The sequence below is a fragment of the Dipodomys ordii genome, unplaced genomic scaffold, assembly GCF_000151885.1.
Source record: "Dipodomys ordii isolate 6190 unplaced genomic scaffold, Dord_2.0 Scaffold41, whole genome shotgun sequence".
NCBI classification, from domain to species: domain Eukaryota; kingdom Metazoa; phylum Chordata; class Mammalia; order Rodentia; family Heteromyidae; genus Dipodomys; species Dipodomys ordii.
The window spans coordinates 14,379,135-14,402,385 of NW_012267257.1; the positions used below are offsets into that span (position 1 = coordinate 14,379,135).

The 23,251-nt window shown below is 39.3% G+C and overlaps 1 protein-coding gene across 1 annotated transcript in view; it reads left to right on the plus strand.

Moving 5' to 3' along the window:
* The window catches only part of Zfr (zinc finger RNA binding protein), a 73,040-nt gene that overhangs the window by 1,041 nt on the left and 48,748 nt on the right, over positions 1–23,251 (plus strand). The window contains exons 3-4 of the mRNA XM_013018582.1: positions 17,225–17,504; positions 20,206–20,350. Of these exons, the coding sequence (XP_012874036.1) occupies positions 17,225–17,504; positions 20,206–20,350 (425 nt within the window). The remainder of the gene's footprint in view (positions 1–17,224; positions 17,505–20,205; positions 20,351–23,251) is intronic.

Consider the following 23,251-nt stretch of genomic DNA (forward strand, 5'->3'; position numbering starts at 1 on the left):
CAGCCCCCGCCTCGGGTCTCCCTCGGGTTGGAGGATGGAGAAAGGGGAGCCGGAGGGACCTCGCGGGGAGGGACGAGTCGCTAGTCTGTCGGACTCTTCCTGCGACGCCTCTGTTCGTCCCCCAGGCTCCCGCCCCCGGAGCCCAGATAACGTGTCGTTGTTTCGGTACCTTCTCTGCCCTGAGCTCCCCGGTCCTCCCATCAAACCATCTGCCGGCGTCACTGCATCCTCCGGCTCCCTTTTACTTTTTCCTGCACGGAGAGATGTTAATATACCAACCACCTGTGAATTGTGTAGTTGTTAGTCTGAAAAAGGATGTGCGAAGTTTCTAGTGTTGATAAAATGGACTGCACAGACTGGTTGCAGCTGCTGAATATAGGCTCCACGTAGGCCAGTGATTCTCCACGGGGGGTGTTGGCGAGAAGAAAATGCAAGTGAGGTTGCACTGAGTCATGGTAATGCACGGGATGAAATCCCTACCTTAAGGCCAGCTGTCAATTCTGACCGGTCAGTGGTTTTGTATCCATCTTGTCAGTCAGAGACAAAGACGCACCGAACTAGGTATCTTATTGTTGGTACTTTAGGGTCATTCAATTGGTTCAAACTATAAGCACACAGAGCTCTTGAGTAATAAGCATTATAATTGTTATATACGTACATTTACATATATGCATTAGGTTCATTAGCTATTGGTTAAACCCGGATAAGGTTTTTGTTTTTTCTTCGAGAGGCAGGCAGGTTGTGTAATGGAAAAACCTTCATTTAGGAACCTGAAGATCTGAGTGACAATCTCTTCTGCTCTTGATTTTGTATCCTTGAAGCCATTATATGAGTTTTCACTTTGACCATCTGTAAAATAGGATACTGGGCAGGTGTTTTGGAGCTGAAACTAAGGGGGGGAATTGCTCTATTTTATGGGACCCTAAGATGCCATTTATTGCAAGAAACATGATTTTAATGTACACTGAACAGAAATACATGTCTATGAAAAGCAATACTTCGGACCCACTGATTGTGTTGGTTTTTTGGTGCTGGTCCTGAGGCATAACTTCAGGGTGTAGGGCACTGTCCTTTACTCAAGGCTGGTGCTCTACTACTTGAGACACAGCTCCACTAGGACTTTTTGGTGGTTGATTGGAGATGAGTTTCATGAACTTTATTTCCCCAAGCTGGCTTTAAACCGTCATCCTCAGATCTCAGCCTGCCTCTTCAGTAGCTAGGATTATAGGCATGAGCCACTGGTGCCTGGCTTCATTGATTTATTTTTTTTAAGAAATGTCAAAATGTATATAATTTTAACATATCCTTTGCTAACTAGCTGTAATGTTAATCAGGTTTGCTTTGTCGTCTTTTATAAAACCTATTAGAGCTGCTTGTGGAGAGGTGAGGGAAATCAACCCTTTTTTTTCCCCTGGGAAATGAGTTAGTTACTGGCCTGGGCCATAAATCTACTGCTTAACAAGTACCAAGTGTCCTAGAAAAGGCTGTATTCAGCCATTAGAAATTCTACTTGTTTTACACAGTATGTTTCTGCTTTATAGTATCCACTCAATGATAGATTTAGGATTATTAACTTGTTTTGTGCTGGTACTGGGGATTGAACTCAGGGCCTCATACTCTCGCTTAGCTTCCTGCTCAAGGCTGGCTAGGGCACTACCACTTGGGACACACTTCCATTCTGGCTTTTTGCTGGTTAATTGGAGATAAGAATCTCCGGGATTTGTCTGCTCTCTTTCCAACCAGGATCCTCAGATGAGGCCTTCTGAGTAGCTTGAATTATAGACAGGAGCCACCAGCACATCTGATTGATACCTGGCTGGTTTGTAGATTTTTTTTTTTAAGTACATACTACGTATGAGAATTTTTTTTGAGGGGGGGGGTGTCAGAAATATATGTTGCCAGTTCCTTTTCTGCAGATTGCCTTTGAATTACCTAATAGTAGTTTGTGTTGAATAGAAATTCTTAATTCTGCAGATTGCCTTTGGATTACCTAATAGTAGTTGTGTTGAATAGAAATTCTTAATTTTACTGTATACCAATTTACATACTTTTCCTTTATGGCCACAGGTGCATGGCAAGATTATTAATTGTTGTTAAATACTTTGAGCATTTTTTCAAAATGCAGGTAGGAATAAGGGAGGAGGACATGTCAATCTAAAGATACTTAATTTGGGGATTAAAATGCTTGCATATTTTATCAGTAACATCCAAATTACTGAATTGGTTATTAACTACGCATATGTTATGAGAGGACTAGCTTTTTGATACTACTTATGCATATATCACCCATACTATAAAGGGTCTTTGTCCTTAAGTTTATGTACGTACATGAAAATAGTTTACATTTAAGAGCAAGAAATCACACCAAATACTGATATTTTGGCCAAGGAAGTTGAATAAGTAACAATAACAAGTTATGCAAAAATAAGTTAATGGTGTTTTTACTTCTGGTCAGGAATAGTGTACAGTGAATCTTTTAGAGGTGAAAGATCAAAGCTTAGTCTGCAAAATTTTTGTTTTTGATTTGAAAATTCAGCTTGGGGCCTCGTTCTTGCTAGGTACTTTACTGCTGAGCCACACCTCCAGCAAATCTTTTAAAACATTTGCCTGTGGGACATGTTAATGAGTTGCCTCACATCTTTCAATATAGATACTGAAAGTAAACATTTTATATGTAAATTTAATTCTAGTTCTTGGTTTTCATCATTGCTATGCAAAATATTGGGTGAAGCTTTAGACTTTCTTAAACAATACTGAATTTGAACCCAGGGCCTTATGCATGCTAGGCAAGTGGTTTGATACGGAGCTCCATCTTCAGCCCTATATTGAAGTGTAGAGCTTTGGTATTCATGATGACACACTAAATTTTGGGTTAGGATACATGATAAAGAGGTCATATAAAGTCCCACTACTAACAGCTTTTAGGTTTTTTTTTAATAATTCATGTTAATATTTTTGTGGTGAGCATTTACTCAGTCCTTATGCTACAAATCTTAATCTGCTGTTTTTCATAGTTTTCTGTAATTTTAAAAGACAAGTAAATTGCCATTCTTGCAGATGTAATCTTTAAGAAACCTTTCCTTGCATATAGATTCTCCCTCCTGTTTTGGGAATCCTGACATCCAGGAAGGTGCTGTACCACTGAGCCACACCTCCAACAACTTAAATAAAGCTATCAGTATATCCCAGGAAGCCTCTGCATTTTTCTGTTGTTTTGAGGGGTGGGTGTGGGGGTCAATACTATTTGCAAAGTGCTCCAAATAGTAACTGGCATATCAAAGTTAGCCATTATTCTCTAGGTGTTTGGAAATGAGGTTCAGAAAAGGTAAGGGCTAGTAGTGTAAATCTGGATATCACAATTTGTAATTGTGAATATGGATGAAATCGAGAACATACAAGGCCTGCCACTTACCAAGTGTTTAGTAAACATGTTTTGAATAAATGAAAGAAAAAGATTAAGCTCTGGTTGCAAACTTGGGGAACAAGTTTGTGAGAACAAGGGGGGGAAAACAAATGCTGACAAAGAATGTCCTTGAAATTGGAGTTGAAGAAAGATACTTTTTTGATAAGGAAACAGTGAGAAAGTCTTTTAAGTAGTAACTATATAAGGAGGACAAACAATGGTGTGCAGTTTATGAGGTTAGCTTTTATAGCTTCTTTCTTTCCCAATCCAGTCCACCCAAACTATTTTTTTAATCATAAGTATGATCTTCTTTACAAAATATAAATTTATAAATTTGGTCATAATGCTTGTCACCTAAGTTACTATCATCTGGTTTTCCTAGGTTTTTTTTTTAGACCTTACACACTTTTGTAACTACTCCTAGGGCATGTGCTAAAAAAAACTAAATTGACATAGATCATTTTCAGTGTTTTTTTCCATCTCAGTGTGAATGTACATATTGTTCCCTGAAGAAATGTTAATATACTTGAGAAATGATGAAATAGTTTTTTTTCTTGCATACAGAGTTACAGAGCATTTGGTTTTAATTATGTTACCCATGAAGTTTTAGTGTATTCACTAGTTTGTAAGGTTCTTTTTAAGCAGTTGTGTTTTTTGCATAGTTCATGTGTAGTTATTTTGTTGTTGTTTTTTGGTCTTGAACTCTGGGCTTAGGTGCTGTCCCTGAGCTTTTCAGCTCAGACTAGCACTACCACTTGAGCCACAGCACCACTTTAGGTTTTCTGGTGGTGGTTAATTGGAGATAAGAGTGTCATGAATGTTCTTGCCTGGACTGGCTTTGAACTCAAATCTCAGCCTCTGGAGTAGTAGCTAGGATTACAGGTATGAGCTACTGGCACCTGGCTCATGTGTAGTTTTTTGAGCAGTTGTATAGCATTTTAGTTTGTTTTCCTTTTTTTGGTTGGGGACAGAGGGGTAGCAGTAGCGTTGGGGTTTTTTGAGCTCAGGGTTTCAGGCTTGTGAGGCAAGTAAGTATTCTTTGAGCCACACCTCCACTTCTTTGCTTTAGTTATTTCTTAGATAGAATGTCATATTTTTTACTCTGGCCAAATCAGATCAAAGTTCTTCCATGTGTGCTTCTACACCCAATTTATTTATTGAGATGGGGTCTTGATAGTTTTTTTCTCCAGGCTAACCGTGAATTGGAATCCACAATCTCCCCTGCCCTGAGTGACTGGTAAGACAGTATACAACATCATTCCCAGTCATTCTAGAAAATTTGGGCACAATTATTATATAGTCAGTTAATATTTAACATTGATTATAGCCAAGCACCAGTGGTTCATACTAGTAATCCTAGCTAATCATGAAGCTGAGATCTGAGGATCATGATTCAAAGCCAGCCTGAGCAGGAAAGTGAGACTCTCATCTCCAGTTAACAACTAAAAAGCCAGTAGTGAAACTGTGGCTTAAGTAGTAGAGCAGTAGCCTTGAGCTTAGAAGTTCAGTGCCCAGACTCAAGTTCAAACCTGGGACTGGCACATACACAAAACAGTTATTGGGGACTGGGAAGGTGGCTCAGTGGTAGAGCACTTGCCTTGCATGCATGAGGCCCTGGGTTCGATTCCTCAGCACCACATAAGCAAAGAGAAAAAAGCCGGCACTAGCCTTGAGCTGAAGAGCTGAGGGACAGCGCCCAGGCCCAAAGTTCAGGCCCCACAACTGGACCCAAAAACAACAACAACAAAAAAAAAAAAACAGTTATTGGTCTTCATGTTTACCAATGTCAACAATTCATTCCGAAATAATTTTCATTCATCCTGAAGTAAATATTTCAGAATTTTCTTCAGTAATGAGCTCCCTTCCTCGTTTTTTTTTTTTGGGGGGGGTCCGGTAGTGTGGCCTGAACTCTGGGCCTTGGCGCTGTCCTTCAGCTCAAGGCTAGCGCTCTACCACTTGAGCCACAGCGCCACTTCCGGTTTTTTTCTTTTTGCATTATGTGGTGCTCAGGAATCGAACCCAGGGCCTCAGGCATGCAAGGCAAGCGCTCTACCACTGAGCAACCTTCCCAGCACCCCCTTCCTCTTTTTACTTCGTTCCACTGTGGGGCTTGAACTCTGGGCCTAAGTGCTGTCCCTGAGCTCTTCAGCTCAAGGCTAGTGGTGCTCTTCCACTTGAGCCGCAGCACCACTTCCATTTTTCTGGTGGTTAATTGGAGATAAGAGTCTCACAGACTTTCCTGCCCAGGCTGGCTTTGAACCGCAATCCTCAGATCTCAGCCCTCCTGAGTAACTAGGATTACAGGCGTGAGCCACTGACTCCCATCTTCCCTTCCTCTTTTTAATCTCAGAATATCTTTTGTTCTGTTTTGTTGTGTTTTACAGTACCTCTGAGTTACATCTCTAGCCTCCAAAATATTTTTATTGTTTCTCTAATTTCCACTAAATCTCTGTAGGCAGATTTCCCCCCCCCTCTGGCTACTATAAAAATTTGTCTTTTAAGTTTATTGCCTCATTTGCATACATGTTGTTATGTATTCTGTTTTATTTACTCCTGTTTGGGGATTGTTAGGCCTCCTACATCTGAGGATTGTTGTTTTTCATCAGTTTTGGGGAATCTGTTTAGCTATCTTTCTTGATCTTCATTTATCATACCAACTGAATATGTTAACCAACACTGTTCTCACCTAGAGTTTTTAACTTCTTTCATGGGTAATTTTTTTTGGGGGGTCAGTTATGGGGCCTGTACTCTGGGGCTAGCACTTTACCACTTGAGCCACAGCACCACTTCCAGCTTTTTCTGCTTATGTGGTCCTGAGGAATTGGACCCCAGGCTTCATGCATGCAAGGCAAACACTCTGATATTGAGCCACCTTCCCAGTCCCTTGGGTAATTTTTTGCCAGCATGTCTAATAAGTTATGTAAGAGCCTAGTTTCTGGCTTTTTTGTATACTGTACTTAATTTCTGGAAGTTCTGCTTGGTTCTTTTAAAAGTCCGTCTGAAGGACCAGAGGTTGTAGAGCATGCCTGTAATCTCAGATCCTCAAGTGGCAGAAGTAGGAGATCTTGATCTCAGTCTGACTCCAGGAAAGCCTGAAACCTCATCTGAAAAACAAACTAAAGCAAAAAAACCCCAAGAAATAATGACCCAAGTACAAGTATGAAGACCTGAGGTCTAATTATTTTTTATCTGTGCCTTACGTTTTTTTTGTTTCGTTGTTTTGATCGTGGTGTTTGAACTCTGGGCTTGGGTGCTGTCCTTGTGCTCTTCAGCTCAAGGCGAGCCAACCACAGCACCACTTCTGGTTTTCTAGTGGTTTATTGGAGATGAGTCTCACGGACTTTCCTGCCCTGGCTATCTTTGAACCACCATCCTCAGATCTCATCCTCCTGAGTAGCTAGGAATACAGGTGTGAGCCACCGGCACCGGGCAATATACCTTATTATTTTTTTAATGTACTTAAGTTTTACAGATGTATTCATGGCATCTTGTTTAAGACTTTTTAAATTTATAAGCCTGTTTCTTCTAACATTATCTACGGCATTTAGGGAGAAATGGGTATTTTGTGGCAGTTGGAATTATTACTTGTTGAGAATTTAATTTCTTGGCTTAGATTCTGATTTAATAGCCCAAACCTGCAGTTTGTTTCTTTTATGACAAGGTCTGTCTTGTCATTTATGAGAAGAGCTTTTTTCATCTTTACTCATCCAGGCTGAGACAGTTTCCTTACAGTTCTCCCTTAAAGACTGAGAAGAGCTTTATCCTAATCCACTGACTTTGATGGTTCCTTATCAGAGCCCCCAAATCCCACACTATTCTTTCTCAGTTCTTTCTTGGTTCTGCTAACACAGAAAATGATAGGCATTTTATGTAGTATTCTGCATAAAATGGGAGGAGTTTTGGGGCTCTAGGTGAGAATATAATACCTATGTGCAATAGATTGGAGTTCTCACCATTTGTTCATTGCTCATTCAAGACCAACATTTGTTGTTGGCAAGCTACCAATTTTAGACCACTCAAAAGTGTGTTAGGCTAACTGGTGCAACTTCATGAGCTCTTGTTACCAGACCATAAGAGGATGCAAACATTGTTCAATTTTGTTCACTTTTTTACATCCTGTACATAACTTTCCTTGCAGAGCAATGGCATTTGCAGGTCAGCTACTTTTTATTAACAGATTTTATCAACAAGTATTTGTTAAGAGGGTTTCATTGTAACATTTCCATACATGCTTACGATGTTACCCCAAAATGCTAGATAGATAACTTGGACATTGTTCTAGACCTACAAGGATGAGCAGGTGCCATCAGAATAGCCTAATGTAGTTAAGGCTTTTACCTTTCAAGTTTCCTTTATCTTTAATAAAGAAATTTTTAGAAGTATTTTGTTCTTGTTTTTAGGTACCTTACATTACAGGAGGTTTTTTGTTCTCTTATCTAAGCTTACTTAGTTGAATCCTAAGTATTCATTTAGTGGTTTATTTTGAAAAATTGTCTTAAGGCCAGTTGTTGATTCAAGCCTGCAACCTTAGCTACTCAGGAGACTGAGATCTGAGATTCTTGGTTTGATATCAGCCTGGGCTGAAAATCCAGAAGTCCAGAAGTGGAGCTGAGCTGTGACTCAGGTGGTTGAGCTGGCCCAACCTTGAGTGAAAATGCTAAGGGACAGTGCCCAGGTCCTGAGTTTTAAGCACCAGTACCAGCACATAACACACATTCACACAATATATGTTTTGTATCTGGCCTATTTCATTTAGGTAATATAATGTCCTTAAGATTTGTTTTTACCCTTAGGACAGAATTTCCTTCATTTTCAAAACTTGACTTGCCATTGTATATACCTTTTGGGTTTTTTTTTTTTTCATTCTTTTATTGGTGAATATTTGGGTTGTTTCTACCTCTTGGTTTCTGTTAATAGTTCTGAATGTCTTGAACACTTCTAAAATTTCTTTTGGACATATACCCTTAAGAGAGATTGCTGAGTCACATAATAAGATGTTTTGTTTGTTTTGTCTGAGATGGAACTCCACTAATAATTTCATTCATTGGCTGGCACTCTACCACCTGAGCCATGCTTCAAATCCTAACAGTTCTTTTTTATAGCTCTTTTCATATCAATTGCACTCTTTTATATTCCTACCAACAATACATAAGAGTTCTAACTTTGTCTCTTCTTCCCCTCTCCCTGCCCTTCTTCTCCCTCCCTTATTACCTCTCCATGCAGGGGATCAGAACCCAAAGCCTTGAGCATACTAGGCAAGTACTCTATCACTGAGCTACACTCCAGCCCCAAGGGTTTTATTTCTTCCACATGTCTCAAACACTTGTCTTTATAGTAACCCTTCTAAATGGACAATGAAATGACAACTTGTGATTTTGATTTGAATTTTGATCATCTTTTCATATATTCTTTGGTCATTTATATATCTTTATAGAAAGGTCAGGTTATTTGACTTTCTTGTTCAGTAGTAAGAATTCTTATGATTTGGGGTTTTACTTTTAACAAATAGTTTGCAAATATTTTTTCCTGATCTCTGAAGTGTCTTTCACTCCAGTAGTTACGTTCTTTAATGAATTTAGGTTTGACGTAGTCCCTTTTGTCTCTCTTTGCTTGTGCTTTTGATGTCAGACTAGGTACCCCTTTGATCATTTTGAGTTATTGAAAGGATTCAACTCAATTTCTTTACATGTGGATGTCTCCTTTTCCCAGCACTGTTTGTTGAAAAGACTGGTGTTTGGCCCCTTTGTCAGTTATTTGACAGTGTACTTCAGGGTTTATTTTTGGTCCTTTAATTCAGTTCCATTGTCTTTTGCAAGTATTATACAAGTATAATGCATTGAACCTGTAGATCACTTTGAGTGTAGTTGAGTCTTATAATACTAGGTATTCTACCCCAAAGACATGGGATTAAAATGTTAAAGTATTATTAAATCATTTAAAGTAAGAAAAATAGAATCACAAGGTACATGTCTGTGTTTGGGAGGCTGAGACAGGAGGATTGTAAGTTCCAGTGTGGCCTACATAGTATGTAGTCAGTGTGAGTTTACTACATGTCTCAAAAAAGAAGTAGCCAAAAATGATGGTACACAGTTATTCCAGCACTGAAAAGGCAGAAGCAGGAAGATCAAAAATTTCAGGTATGCCTGGGCTACATAGTCTGGCCCTATTCCAATTACAAAAATACTGAAGACCTCCAACTTCTCAAAGATCTCTGGCATTCTGTTTCTCTTTGTTTTAGTGTTAATCTTTATATCATTAAATAATATGCTACTTCTGCTAGTTCAGAGTTTATCACCTGCATGCTATTTTATTTCCTGTATTATAGTTTAGACTTACTATATAATAGCTTCTCATGCTTTTCTCTTCTCCCAAAATTCAGTACTGCCAAAAGTAAATAAATAAAAACTGAGATCCTTATTCTGATCCTATATGTAATTAGTCAGAGTACAGAATTCTACATTAATAATCATTGTTGCCTGAGTTTTGAAGACATAATCCAATTGTCTCCTGCTAGCCCTTGCTGTTATTCTTAGTCTAATTTCTACTTAGTTCTAGGGCATTATTTTTTCATTGTTTTGATTGTTTAGAATATTTTTTTGTGTTGCTATTGAAAAATACTAGTCTCAGCCAGGCGTCAGTGACTCACACCTGTAATCCTAGCTACTCAGGAGGCTGATATCTAAGGATCACAGTTCAAAGTCATCCTGGGCAGGAAAAGTCCATGAGACTCTAATCTCCAGTAAACCACCAGAAAACTAGAAGTGGCTCTATGGCTCAAGTGGTAGAGCACTATCCTTGAGCTGAAGAGCTGAGGGACAGCGGCCAGGCCCAGAGTCCAAGCCCCGTGACTGACAAAAAACAAAAACCCAAACTACAACAACAAAAAACATTGAATTTGGAAATGTGCTTCTGTTAGTGAGAAATTTTAATTTCTTTTTCATCTAGTTAAATATTGGATCTCCTAGACTTACCCCTTGTCTTAATTTTTCATATCTCTGTCTTGTATATATTTGTTAACTTATCTTCTAGGCTCTAGTTTGAAGCTTTTGTCTTCTTGGTGCAGATGAAAGGGTTTTTGGGCACTGGGTTTGAACTCTGGGCCTCACACTTGTTAGGCAAGCATGCTATTACTGAGCCATGCCTCTGGTTCTTTTTTGTACTAGTTAGTTTTGAGATAGGGTTTTTTTTTTAATTTCTTTTTTTTTTTTTGGTTGGTCATGGGGCTTGAACTCTGGGCCTGGGCACTGTCCCTTAGGTCTTCAGCTCAAGGCTATTGCTCTACCAAAATTGAGCCACAGTGCCACTTCTGGCTTTTTCTGCTTATATGGTGCTGAAGAATTGAACTCAGGGCCTCATGTATACAAGGGAAGCACTTTACCACTGAGCCACCTTCCCAGCCCCAGAGATAGGGTTTTTCTGTCGGAAGCACAATCCAGCCTTTTTAGGCTTCTTGCCCTAATCAGAATGACAACCTCCCACTACCCCATTCAGCTACTGGTTAATAAGAAGGGATCTTGTGAAGTTTTCTGCCCATTCTGGCCTTGAATCATGATCTTTTCTCTCTGAACCTTGAGTGTTTTTATTTTTTTTTAACAAAAATTACGTCCTTTTTTATGTCTGACTCCTGGCTTTTCTCAACCTTAAACATTTTGTATTTTTCATGATTTGTTAGCTTGTCTATGTTAAAACTGACTGAACTTGATTAAATTTGACTTATTAATAGAATAAGAAATTATTCGAACACAGACGCTCTTATTCTAGTACATGCTTTATAAGTGAAATTTTATCGAAGTTCACAAATGTTGTTGCTGCTATTGTTACTGTTTTTGGCCCAACTCTGGGCCTGGGTGCTGTCCCTCAGCTTTTCAGTTTAAGGCCAGTGCTCTACCACTTGAGCCACAGTGCCACTTTGTTTTCTGGTGGTTAGTTGGAGATAAGATCTCATGGCTTTGAACTGTGATCATCATCAGATCTCTGCCTCCTGAGTAGCTAGGATTACAGGCGTGATCCTGCCCATAAATGTATTGTGATGGTACAACACTTGGATTTTTAAAAATTGCTAAGTACTTGAAGAATTTAATTTTATACACTTTATGCAGGGAGATAACTCCTTTTATCCAATCAGCCTTTGTTGGTGGTTGTATTTGGGGAATTTTGGGGAGATGGTATGATGATGTTAACATAGAGACTTTTATATGCTAGACAGGTAGGTTCTCTTACCACCTGAATCACACCCCCAACCCTTGTTTTTTTTTGTCGGTCCTGGGGCTTGAACTCTGGGCCTGGGCGCTGTCCCTCAGCTCTTCAGCTCAAGGCGAGTGCTCTACCACTTGCGCTACAGCGCCACTTCCAGTTTTCTGGTGGTTTATTGGAGATAGGAGTCTCATGGTCTCTCCTGCCTGGGCTGGCTTTGAACCGTGATCCTCAGATCTCAGCCTCCTGAGTATCTAGGATTACAGGCATGAGCCACCAGCGCCCAGCTCCAACCCTTGTTTTATCTCACTATTTTTCAGGTAGAATCTCTTGGTTTTGCCCAGGTGCCTCTCAAACAGTGATCCTCTTATTCGTGCCCTTCCTTGCAGCCGCCATGCCAGGTGTACACCACCACTCCTGGCTTTTTTTTTCTCCAAGAATCTATTAATAATGCAAAGGAGTTTCATTGTGATAATTCCATATGTATGTAATAGTGTACTTTAAACACTAAAACCTTACCCTCAGGCTGGGGAGGTGGCTCAGTGGTAGAGTGCTTGCCTTGCATGCATGAGGCCCTGGGTTCAATTCCTCAACGGAAAAAAAAAGCCAGAAGTGGCGCTGTGGCTCAAGTGGTAGAGCGCTAGCCTTGAGCTGAAGAGCTGAGGGACAATGCCCAGGCCCAGAGTTCAGGCCCACTACCGGACCCCCCAAAAAATCCTTACCCTCTCCCCATTTTCAAACAGTGTTTTTTAGTTTTTATTATTGTATGCCATATGCATTTCTGTGTGTGTGCATGTGCGTGCATGTGTGAGTGAATTATTTCTGTCCTCTTCGTATATGCCTACCCTCTCCTTTTCCTTTCTCCCTCTCAGAACCCTCCCAGTTTTTTCAGGTCTAGAGTCTTCATGTGAACAAAAACGTGCAATATTTGGCTTTTGGAGCTTGACTTCCTCAAAGTGATTATCTCATTTCTATTCAATATCCTGCCAACAACATATTTTACTTTGTAATGGCTGAATAATACTCCTGACTATATACATACACACTATTTTTGACCCCTTCATCAGTTTTTTTGACACTTATTCATTGAGATGTCGGTCTCAAACTATGAGATCCTCTTAATCTCTACCTATCTCCCAAGTGGCTGGGATTACAGCTCCACTTCTGGCCCATTGTAATTTTTTTGTGTTCTTTCAGAGACAAATTTGTCCTTGGGTCCTGGCTAGGCTTGAATTCTAGATATTTTTCTCTCAGCCTTCCAGGTATCAGGATTATTCTGGGTATATGCTACTATCTCACCTTTTTTTGGGGGGGGTGTACAGTCATGGGGCCTGAACTCTGGGCCTGGACGCTGTCCCTCAGCTAGCGCTCTACCACTTGAGCCACAGCGCCACTTCTGGCTTTCTTTTTGCTTATATGGTGCTGAGGAATTGAACCCAGGGCCTCATGCATTCAAGGCAAGCGCTATACCACTGAGCCACCTTCCCAGCCCTCCATCAACACCTTTTAATATTCCAAAAGTCTTGATTGAATTATTTCTACTTACAACCAGTTTTGTTTAAGCTAATTTGACTTAATTTTGTTTTCTTTTTTCTTTCTTACCCTACTTGCTGTGTTAGGGACCCATACCTCACTTACACAAGGGAAGTACAGTACTATACACTGATACCCTCAGCTCTTTCTCTCAATATTAAAAAGTAAATTTACGTAGCCACCTTGTGTGTAATTGAATTAATATAGGTTAATCTGGTTATCTGTACTGTACAAAAGGTAATTTTTCTAAGAGTATTTGGAATCAAAAGAGAATTTTCGAGGTAGGTTTAGGATAATGAATCAGAGAATATTTCTTTTAAATCGCATTTCACTGCCCTAGGAATTGAAACTAGATTATCATTTTTCCTGATGCTTGTGGTGAAGTTAGTGCTCCCATTGAGATGATGTGTAGAGACCTGACTATACAGACCAGAATTGGGATAGGCAGCCCTAGGATGGAAACAGAAATTGTTGCTTGCACTGGCACCTGTTTTTAATATGGTTCCTGGGAAAGGTGACTATATAATTTATTGTTGAGAAACTTAAGAGAGTAAGTAACAGGGCATATCACTGATAATTATACTAAGACTGAAGACATAAACCAGAGCATATGATAGTCTTCCTTCCTGAGTCACATGATCTTTTTTATGGTTAGGATCAAAGGATTTCCACTTTTTCCCTTATAAAGGGCAAGTTTTAGGGATGAAGAAATATGGACAGGTACTATGTAAGGAATGGTGGATAAGTGTACTAGACCCTCCATAGTTTCTGGTTCTGCATTAACGATGGAAAATATTCAGGGAAAATAATGAAGACTGTACTAATGAACATGTGTAGACATTTTTCCTTGTCATTATTATCTGGCAGTACAACAGCTATTTACATAGAATTTTTATATTAATAACATATTGCAAGTGATAGATGACTTACAATATGTACAAGGATATATGTACATTATGTGCAAATACTATGGTATTTTATATGAGAGATTTGAGTGAAATATCTTTAGATTTTGTAATGCTGGGGAGTCCTGGAACTAGTTCCCTATTGGTACTAAAGACAACTTTATAATAATACAATTTTATCTAAACTTTTTGGTTAACCCAAATCTTTCTTATATAATCTTAAGTAAGTGAACTCTTTATTAGTTAAATGTTTAACATATTTCAGACTTGGCAAATTTATATTATGAATAAAAATTTTCTCAGGTCTAAAATGTTAAAGGAGTATGACTTGCTAGTGGCTTGTTTTTCCCTTAAGGATATAGAATTGTCCACAAAATGAAACACACTGTTCTAGCCCACTTTCCCAGTATTTTTTTTTTTTTCAGTTGTGGAGCTTGAACTCGGGACTTGTGCATGAACTGTCTGAGCTCTTTCACTCAAGGCTAGTGCTCTACCAATTTGAGCCACAGCTCTACTTTGGGACTTTTCCTACCTGGGCTGGCTTTGAACCTTGATCCTCAGATCTCAGCCTCCTAAATAGCTAGGATTAGAGGCATAAGCCACCAGTGCCCAGCTCACTTTTCCACTATTACAATGTAAACTTCCCCTTTCCTGTCTTATTATTGGCATGTATTTAGAAAGTGTTAGCTACTTTTATATGAAAATATGGAAAGCTTATAAATAGAAATTATAATTTCTTTGGACTCATTTCTGTGTTTTGTTTTCTTTTTTATATTGACTGAAATCTGCAACCCTTTAACTTTCAGCTTTTGGCTGCAATTTTGTTCTCTAGAGCAACGTGGGGTGTCATCTTTTAGAAGCCAACTGTCAGCTTTCCTATACTGAATTTCCTCAGGTCCCCTTTTATATGAACTAAACTGTGTATATATTAGATTCATGTTGATTCTTTCTGGACACATCTTGGTATGTGTTTTTTAATAATAGTGGTGAAATATGATGGCGTAGAATTTAAATTTTATACTTTTCATGTTACCCTGCATGCCAGTGTAAAATATTGTTCTGTATAACCTGTGAATCAGATACTTTTTAATAGGTGCAAAATTTATGTCCCCCTCCCCTCCCTAAGTTATTCTTAACTATTGGCTCATATTAAAACTTGTAGTTAGCTACAATTTGTCAGCAAAATAATCATCAGTGCTCCTTGTTTTAGAACGTATTGTAATTTAGCCTTACTGAATAAATTACTCAAAAACTTTTAACAGCTAATATGCTTGGTATCTGTAGACCTTTTGTTTCATATGACATTAATTTAAAAGGTAAAGTAGAGCTAGATGCTTGTGGCTCGTGTCTATAAATTCTGTCTACTCAGGAGGCGGAGATAAGAACATTATGGTCCAATGCCAGCATGGGCACAAAAGTCTGAGAAGCTGGGTGCAGGTTGCTCACAACTGTAAAAGCCAGGCAGGAAAGTCCATGAGACTGTTATCTCCAATTAACCACCAGAAAATAGGAAGTAGCCTTGTGGCTCAAATTGGTAGAGTCCTTAGGCCCTGAGTTCAAGTCCCATGACTGGCAAAACAATAAATAAAGGTCTGAGACCCTTATTTCCAATTAAGCACCAAAAAGTTGGAATTGAAGCTCTGGCTCAACTGGTAGTGCACTACCCTCAAGTAAAAAAAAGCTCAGGGACAGCATCCCAGCCCTGAATTCAAGCCCCAGGATTGGTACCAAAAAAAAGTACAAGTAATATTTCTTAAAGAAATACAGGTAGAAATTAATTTGATTATTGTTTGGAAAATGTTCTTGCCTCTTGGTTAAGTGGCAGTGATTGCAAAGCATCCGCCTTAGGGTTCTTTTTATAGCATATCCTGTTACATTTCAAGAGAAAATTAATTTCTGTAATGAAATACTGCCTATATATATGCAGGCAGTTATATCTGAAGATAGCTAAAATATTTCATTGTAAGCTTCTACCCTAGACCCAGAACTGCTAGTAATTGTTAGGAGGTATCCTGTGCATTTTAGGATATGTAACACTATCCTTCGCCTCTACCGAGGTGCCAGTAGTACACATCACCACCACCTCCTGATTTCAAAAATACCTTCAGGGTTGAGGATGGAGGTAAATGGATAGTATATGCTTACTAATAACACAAAGCTGAGTTCGGTTCCAACACCAAAAAGGGAAAATGATGATTCCAAACGTGGACAAAAATCTCCTCCAGTTAAGAAGCACTGCTGTAGAGCAACAAAGTTAACAGGTTCTAAATCTTTTGTGTGTGTGTGTGTGGGGGGGGGTGTCACTCATGGAGTCTGCATTCGGCTTGAGTGCTGTCCCTCAGCTCTTCAGCTCAAAGCTAGCGCTCTACCGCTTGAGCCATATCGCTACTTCTGGCTTTTTCTGCTTATGTGGTGCTGAGGAATCAGAACCTCAATGCAAGGCAAGCACTCTACCACTGAGCCACCTTCCCAGCCCACTCTGAATTTTGTTGTTGTTGTTCATCAGGGGCTTGAACTCTGGGCCTGGGTGCTGTCCCTCAGCTCTTCAGTTCAGCACTGTACCACTTGAGAGCCACAGCACCACTTCAGGTTTTCTGGTGTTTTATTGGTGATAAGAGTGTCACGGACTTTCCTGCTTGGGCTGGCTTTGAACCGTGATCCTCAGATCTCAGCCTCCTGAGCAGCTAGGATTTACAGGCTTGAGCCACCGGCGCCCGGCTCTAAATTAGATTTTTAGAGTGATAAAGAACTTTACATAAAACAAATTGTGGTCTCTTGGAGGTATTTTGTTTGGTACTGGGGATTGAACATAAGGCCTTGCACATGCTAGGCAAATATTTTGTGACATTGAGCCACATCCCCAGTCTAAAAAATGCTTATTCACAAAGTTTTTAGTTTGGTACAATTTTTTTCCTTCCTAATGTTTCTTAGCCTAGTTTGTCTTCTTGCTTTGCAATATGATAAGTAATCTAAACTATATAATATGTGTGACTATATAGCATAGTGAGATTAAAGAATAAAAGAACAAATAAATACAGTAATAAATAGAAAGTTTGTTGAATCTAAATACCTGGTCTTTGGTAGTCCATGATTGAGTTGCAGATGTGTTTTTAGTTAATAGATAAATTTTAAAGATTAATTCCTTGATTTTAAAATTAAATTTTATTATATTCTTCTACTTCACATATAGCCAGCAGCCAGCTTCGGGTGTAGCCTATTCTCATCCAACTACAGTTGCTAGCTACACTGTCCATCAGGCTCCAGTAGCTGCTCACACAGTTACTGCTGCCTATGCACCAGCAGCTGCCACTGTTGCCGTTGCCAGGCCTGCTCCTGTAGCTGTTGCAGCTGCAACAGCTGCTGCTTATGGAGGCTACCCCACTGCACACACGGCAACTGACTATGGTTATACCCAGAGGCAACAAGAAGCACCACCGCCTCCACCCCCAGCTACTACACAAAACTACCAGGTAAGAAGAATGCTAGTTTCATAGCCATACCATGTAAGTTTAATGGGCAGAATGTATGTATTTAATGCCTAAGCCAGTGCTTTTCAGACTTGTCTTCCAAAACATGTATGTAATGATAGAGAAAAGTGAATGGTTATTTCTAGATGTTTTGGGACATGGTTTGCAAGCATTGTTTCCATGTAATATCTCATATATATGTTTTAGTTTTTAAGTGGTTTTACATAATTAAGTGCTTTCCTGTCATCTTAAGTTTCTGAGGAAAAATATCCCTTGCTTATATAGTATGACATCACTTGTTTGTTTGAAACAGAGGTATGTCTTCTTGAAAGTGAATCAGTTGCTAGTATTTTATGATGTCAAGATGTTAATTTGGTCCTAATTCTTTAACCTGTCTTATTTTTTCTGGGTCCAGTCGTGGGGCCTGAACTCTGGGCCTGGGCGCTGTCCCTCAGCTCTTCAGCTCAAGGCGAGCGCTCTACCACTTGAGCCACAATGTCACTTCCGGCTTTTTTTTTTTTGCTTATGTGGTGCTGAGGAATTGAACCCAGGGTCTCAGGCATGCAAGGCAAGCGCTCTACCACTGAGCCACCTTCCCAGCCCCTAACCTGTCCTTTTTAGCCAGCACCCAGTTAGCCAAATTGGTCCTGTGGGACTTTCCCCTCAGTTTTTCTACATTCTTTTTTCTTTCTTTCTTTTTTTTTTTGTCGGTCATGGGGCTTGAACTCTGGGCTTGGGCGCTGTCCCTGCGCTCTTCAGCTCAAGGAGAGTGCTCTACCGCTTGAGCCACAGCACCACTTCCGACTTCCTAGTGGTTTATTGGAGACAAGATTTTCACGGACTTTCCTGCCTGGGCTGGCTTTGAACTGCAATCCTCAGATCTCAGCCTCCTGAGTAGCTAGGATTACAGGCATGAGCCACCAGTGCCTGTCTAATATTTGCCTTTTCTGACAAATTACTAAACTGGAATTCCTTTTGATGTATGTGATTGATTGTTCATTATACCCCAAAACAGAGTGTAGTAAAATTTGTTGCTTTAATAGCATCTATGAAACCCATCATTTTATAAGCCCTGCCAGCTGCTTTATTCTTGTCCATCTGCATATCTTCCCATCCTTTTTTACTTTGTACACTGCCAAAATTCACTTAGCTCACCTTGATCTTTAAAAAGAGTGAAAAGAAAGCAAGCTCACCTTGATCTTTAAAAAGAGTGAAAAGAAAGCAATGCTAATTGTAAATCAAAAGTAGTAACACAGTGTTTGTTGTGTATCTTAAGAGGGGGCAGTTGATACATGTGTAACACTGGGAATCTAGCCCAGGTAAATATAAGCTCTGCCACAGAGCTTGTATCTTTCAGGAACAAGATGTTCTTTTCCCCTTATCCAAAATAAAAATTACCATTAACTTTTTAAAAAATTGGTTTTTATTTATCTTTTGCCAGTTCTGGGGCTTGAACTCAGGACTTGGGCACTGTCCCTGGACTTCTTTTGCTCAAGGCTAGCATTCTATCCACTTGAGCCACAGTGCCACTTCTGGCTTTTTCTGTTTATGTGGTACTGAGGAATTGAACCCAGAGCTTTAAGCACTCTACTGCAAAGCCACATTCCCAGCCCAAAAAGTTGATTTTTTTTTTTTTTCATCGGTTGTGGGGCCTGAACTCTAGGCCTGGGAGCTGTCCCTCAGCTCTTCAGCTCAAGGCTAGAATTCTACCACTTGAGCCCCAGTGCTACTTCTGACTTTTCTGCTTATGTGGTGCTGAGGAATCAAACCAAGGGCTTCATGCATGCAAGGCAAGCACTCTACCACTGAGCCACCTTCCCAGCCCAAAAAGTTGATTTTTATTATTTATTTATTTTTTGGGTCCGATCATGGGGCCTGAACTCTGGGCCTGGGCACTGTCCCTCAGCTCTTCCGCTCAAGGCTAGCACTCTACCACTTGAGCCATGGCGCCATTTCTGGCTTTTTTCTTTTTTGCTTATGTGGTACTGAGGAATCGAATCCAGGGCCTCATGCATGCAAGGCAAGTGCTCTACCACTGAGCCACCTTCCCAGCCCAAAAGTTGATTTTTGTTTGAATAACTTTTACTTAAAATTTTTCTGGTTTGGATAGAAGTTAAACATGCTGCTTGAAAAAAGTTTTTTTGTGTGTGCCAGTCCTGGGCTTGAGCTTAAGTCCGGGCCTAGGCGCTATCTTGAGCTTCTTTGGCTCAGGTCTAGTGCTCTGCTACTTGATCTACAGCTCCACATGTGGCCTTTTCTGAGTAGTTCTACCTGGCTGCTTGAAATGTTTTTAATCTTGTTTGATAAAAGTTTAAAATGAGTCTTTGTATTGATGTTTTGTCTTTTGTATCTAGGTCTGATATAGAACCACATGTTTATTTCATTTTATTTGTGAGAGAGAGGAGAGTCTGTGTATGTCAGAGAGTGAGTCCTGGGCTTGAACTCTGAGCTTGGTTGTTGTTCCTGATGTTTTTTTGCTCAAGGCTAGTGCTTTACCACCTAAGTCATAGCTCTACTTCTTTTGGTAGTTTATTGGAGGTAAGAGTCTCATAGTCTTCCCTGCCCTAACTGGCTTCAAACTTCAATCTTCTGATCTCAGCCTCTTGAGTAGTTAGGATTACACACATAAACCATCAGTGCCCGGCTCGTTTATTATATTTTTATTTATATACCTCATAGTAAAAACTTCTCTTTATTTCTTCAGGATTCATACTCATATGTAAGATCCACCGCTCCTGCTGTAGCTTATGATAGTAAGCAGTACTACCAACAGCCAACAGCAACTGCTGCTGCTGTAGCTGCTGCTGCCCAGCCCCAGCCATCTGTTGCTGAAACCTACTATCAGACAGGTGAGTTACTATTAAAGCTGAACGTAGTTAGTGATTGTTACTTGTAATCCTAGCTCTAGGGAGGTGGACACAGGCGAATTACGAGTTTTTGGCCCATCTGAGGTTCATAGTGAAAACATTTCAAAGAGTGTCAATGAACTCTTAAATGCAAGATATTTTTAAATTAAAATCTACCTAAAATCGTGTTATACACAACCTTCAGTCAGATTCTAACCAGGTCTCACTTTTATCTCCTACAATACCTGTTAATCACAAAGAGCTGGTTATGAAACTAATTTATAACATGCCCTTTTATAAAAAGAAGTCATAGCATTAACTTTTTTTTTTTTTTGGCAATTGTGAGGCTTGAATCTCTGGGCTTGGGTGCTATCCCTGCACTCTTCAGCTCTAGATGAGTGCTCTACTGCTTGAGCCACAGCGCTACTTCCGGTTTTCTAGTGGTTAATTGGAGTTAAGAGTCTCACAGACTTTTCTGCCCTCTGGCTTTGAACCATGATCTTAAGATCTCAGCCTCCTGAGTAGCCAGCACCCGGCTAATATTAGCTTCTTAACACATTCTATCTTTGCCAGAAATGTTTAAAACATTTTATATTGCTGCCTAATCTTTTAACCAATGAGGATGTCTTTTTATTTTAAATTCATTTTATTGTTATTATAAAGGTGTTCTACAGAGAGATTACAATTACATGAGTCAGGTAATGAGTACATTCCTTTCATACATTGTCTTCCCTTCCCTCACTTCCAGACCCTCACTCCCATCTCTACCCATGAGTTATATAGTTCACTTTCATCAGTGAGTGTCAGTGAGCCCCACTGCTGCATTTTTTTTTACCCATTTTCCTTTGAGTTCTGTACCCTCCTTCTACCATCTCAAAGATAAGCATGCAAATACAACCATATATAAAAAGAATCATCAAAAAATAAAAATTGGGGGAAGATACCTTGTTTCCATATGTTGATGTTCATTTTGATGTATATTACTCTGTATAAATACACAGAAGACTTCTCTAATGTGGCTGTGTTTTTATCTCCAGTGTGACATTTCTGTTGTGATTCAAATACAGAAAATATTTTGTTTATGTAGAAGCCTATATATTTATAGATTTTAAAAGGTAGAAACTTTTGTGTAGGTTAAATTGAGAATTTTAAAACAAGACTTTCTAAGTTCTGCAAATAGAGCATCTTTTAAAATTACTTTTGAAGGACCTAAAGGTTTGGTAGACTTGAAAGAGAATAGAGTTAAATTCCAGCATTTGCTTTACCACTAATAGGGGCAAGTGATTTATCTTCATGTTTCTTTTGTTTATGGGGCTTGAACTCTGAGCACTGTTCCTGAGCTTTTTCACTCAAGGCTAGTGCTCTATCACTTTGAGTCAAAGCAACACTTCTGGTTTTCTGATGGTTAAATGGAGATAAGAGTCTCATGGACCTTCCTGCCCAGACTGGCTTCAAACTGTGATCTTTAGATCTCAGCCCCCTGAAGTGCTAGGATTAAAGACATGAACCACCAGTGCTATAAGTGACATAATTCAGAGCTCAGTATAGTCCTTCTAATTCTATGAATTTGTGAGCTTTAAAAGTGGTTTCAAAATATTTTGAAGCAGGGTGTATACATGCCTGTCATTAATAGCACTCAGGAGGCTAAAGCCAAGAGGATAGTAAGTTTGAGAAAAGGTTGGGCCAGCTAGGGAGACCTGTCTCAAGGAATAGAAGAGACAGGAGGGGGAAAAATATTTATATATATATATATATAATGGCTTAATTTTTATGGTCCCTGTTGATTGTTTATAATGGATTCCCTAGTTAATGATCAAAACTTACACAAAATTACTCAGAAGATTTTGGTTTAGTCTTAAGTTTTGACATTGATTGGGTTTTGGTACATCTCAAGTCACGGATATTGGTTTTCTCTGTAAAACATTTTCATCTCTGTTCTGTGAGTCAAATTACTAATAAACAGCTACAGATAGAAGCTAGCAACTTAACATAAAATGAGTTTGATCCCTTAATATTTGGGTCTTTATCTTAAATAAAAATGGTATATTTTAGTGATAATTAATAAGTGATTATTCCATTTGGTAATTGTTCCTAAGATTAAAGTATTCATTTGTTTTGAATATAGTCGTAGCAGAAAGTTGAGAGGAGAATCATACTAAGTGAAGTAAGCCTGACCAAAGAAACATAGATCCTGTACTTTCCTTCATTTGCAATAATTAGTATATGTCTAGGCTAATTTTATCAGATGAGCAGAAAAACTCAAAAGCTATACATATAAGACCATATAAGATGATGCTAAGTGAAATGAACCTCATGATATGGACATGAGGTCTTTCTTTGTTTTTGTTTTCAGTGTACTATGTGATTTTTTTTTTGTTTCCTTTGTATGTTCTTCCCTCTTAAGGTATATCCCCTGTTGTCACTGTACTTGATTTTGGTACCCTGCATCTTGTATATAAAATTATTTAATTTGGAGAGGGGAAGGGGATTAACAAAATGTTGAAACAGGGACACAGGATGGAACCATTGGAACAATGATATTAACAAGATACTATATTGGAAATGAACTTTAGAGCTTTGGGGGAGGGAAGAGATAGTGGGAGAACAACAAAGGAGGGGGTAACACTGCTCAACAAGAAATGTACTCATTACCTTACTCATGTAACTGTAACCCCTCTGTACAGCTTCTTTACAATAAAATTAAATTTAAAAGAACTTTTGAGAGCACAAAGAAAAATAATGTAAGTTAATAAAACAAGCAAAAGGGGCTGGGAAGGTGGCTCAGTGGTAGAGTGCTTGCCTTGCGTGCATGAGGCCCTGGGTTCAATTCCTCAGCACCACATAAGCAGAAAAAGCTGGAAGTGGTGCTGTGGTTCAAGTGGTAGAGCGCTAGCCTTGAGCTGA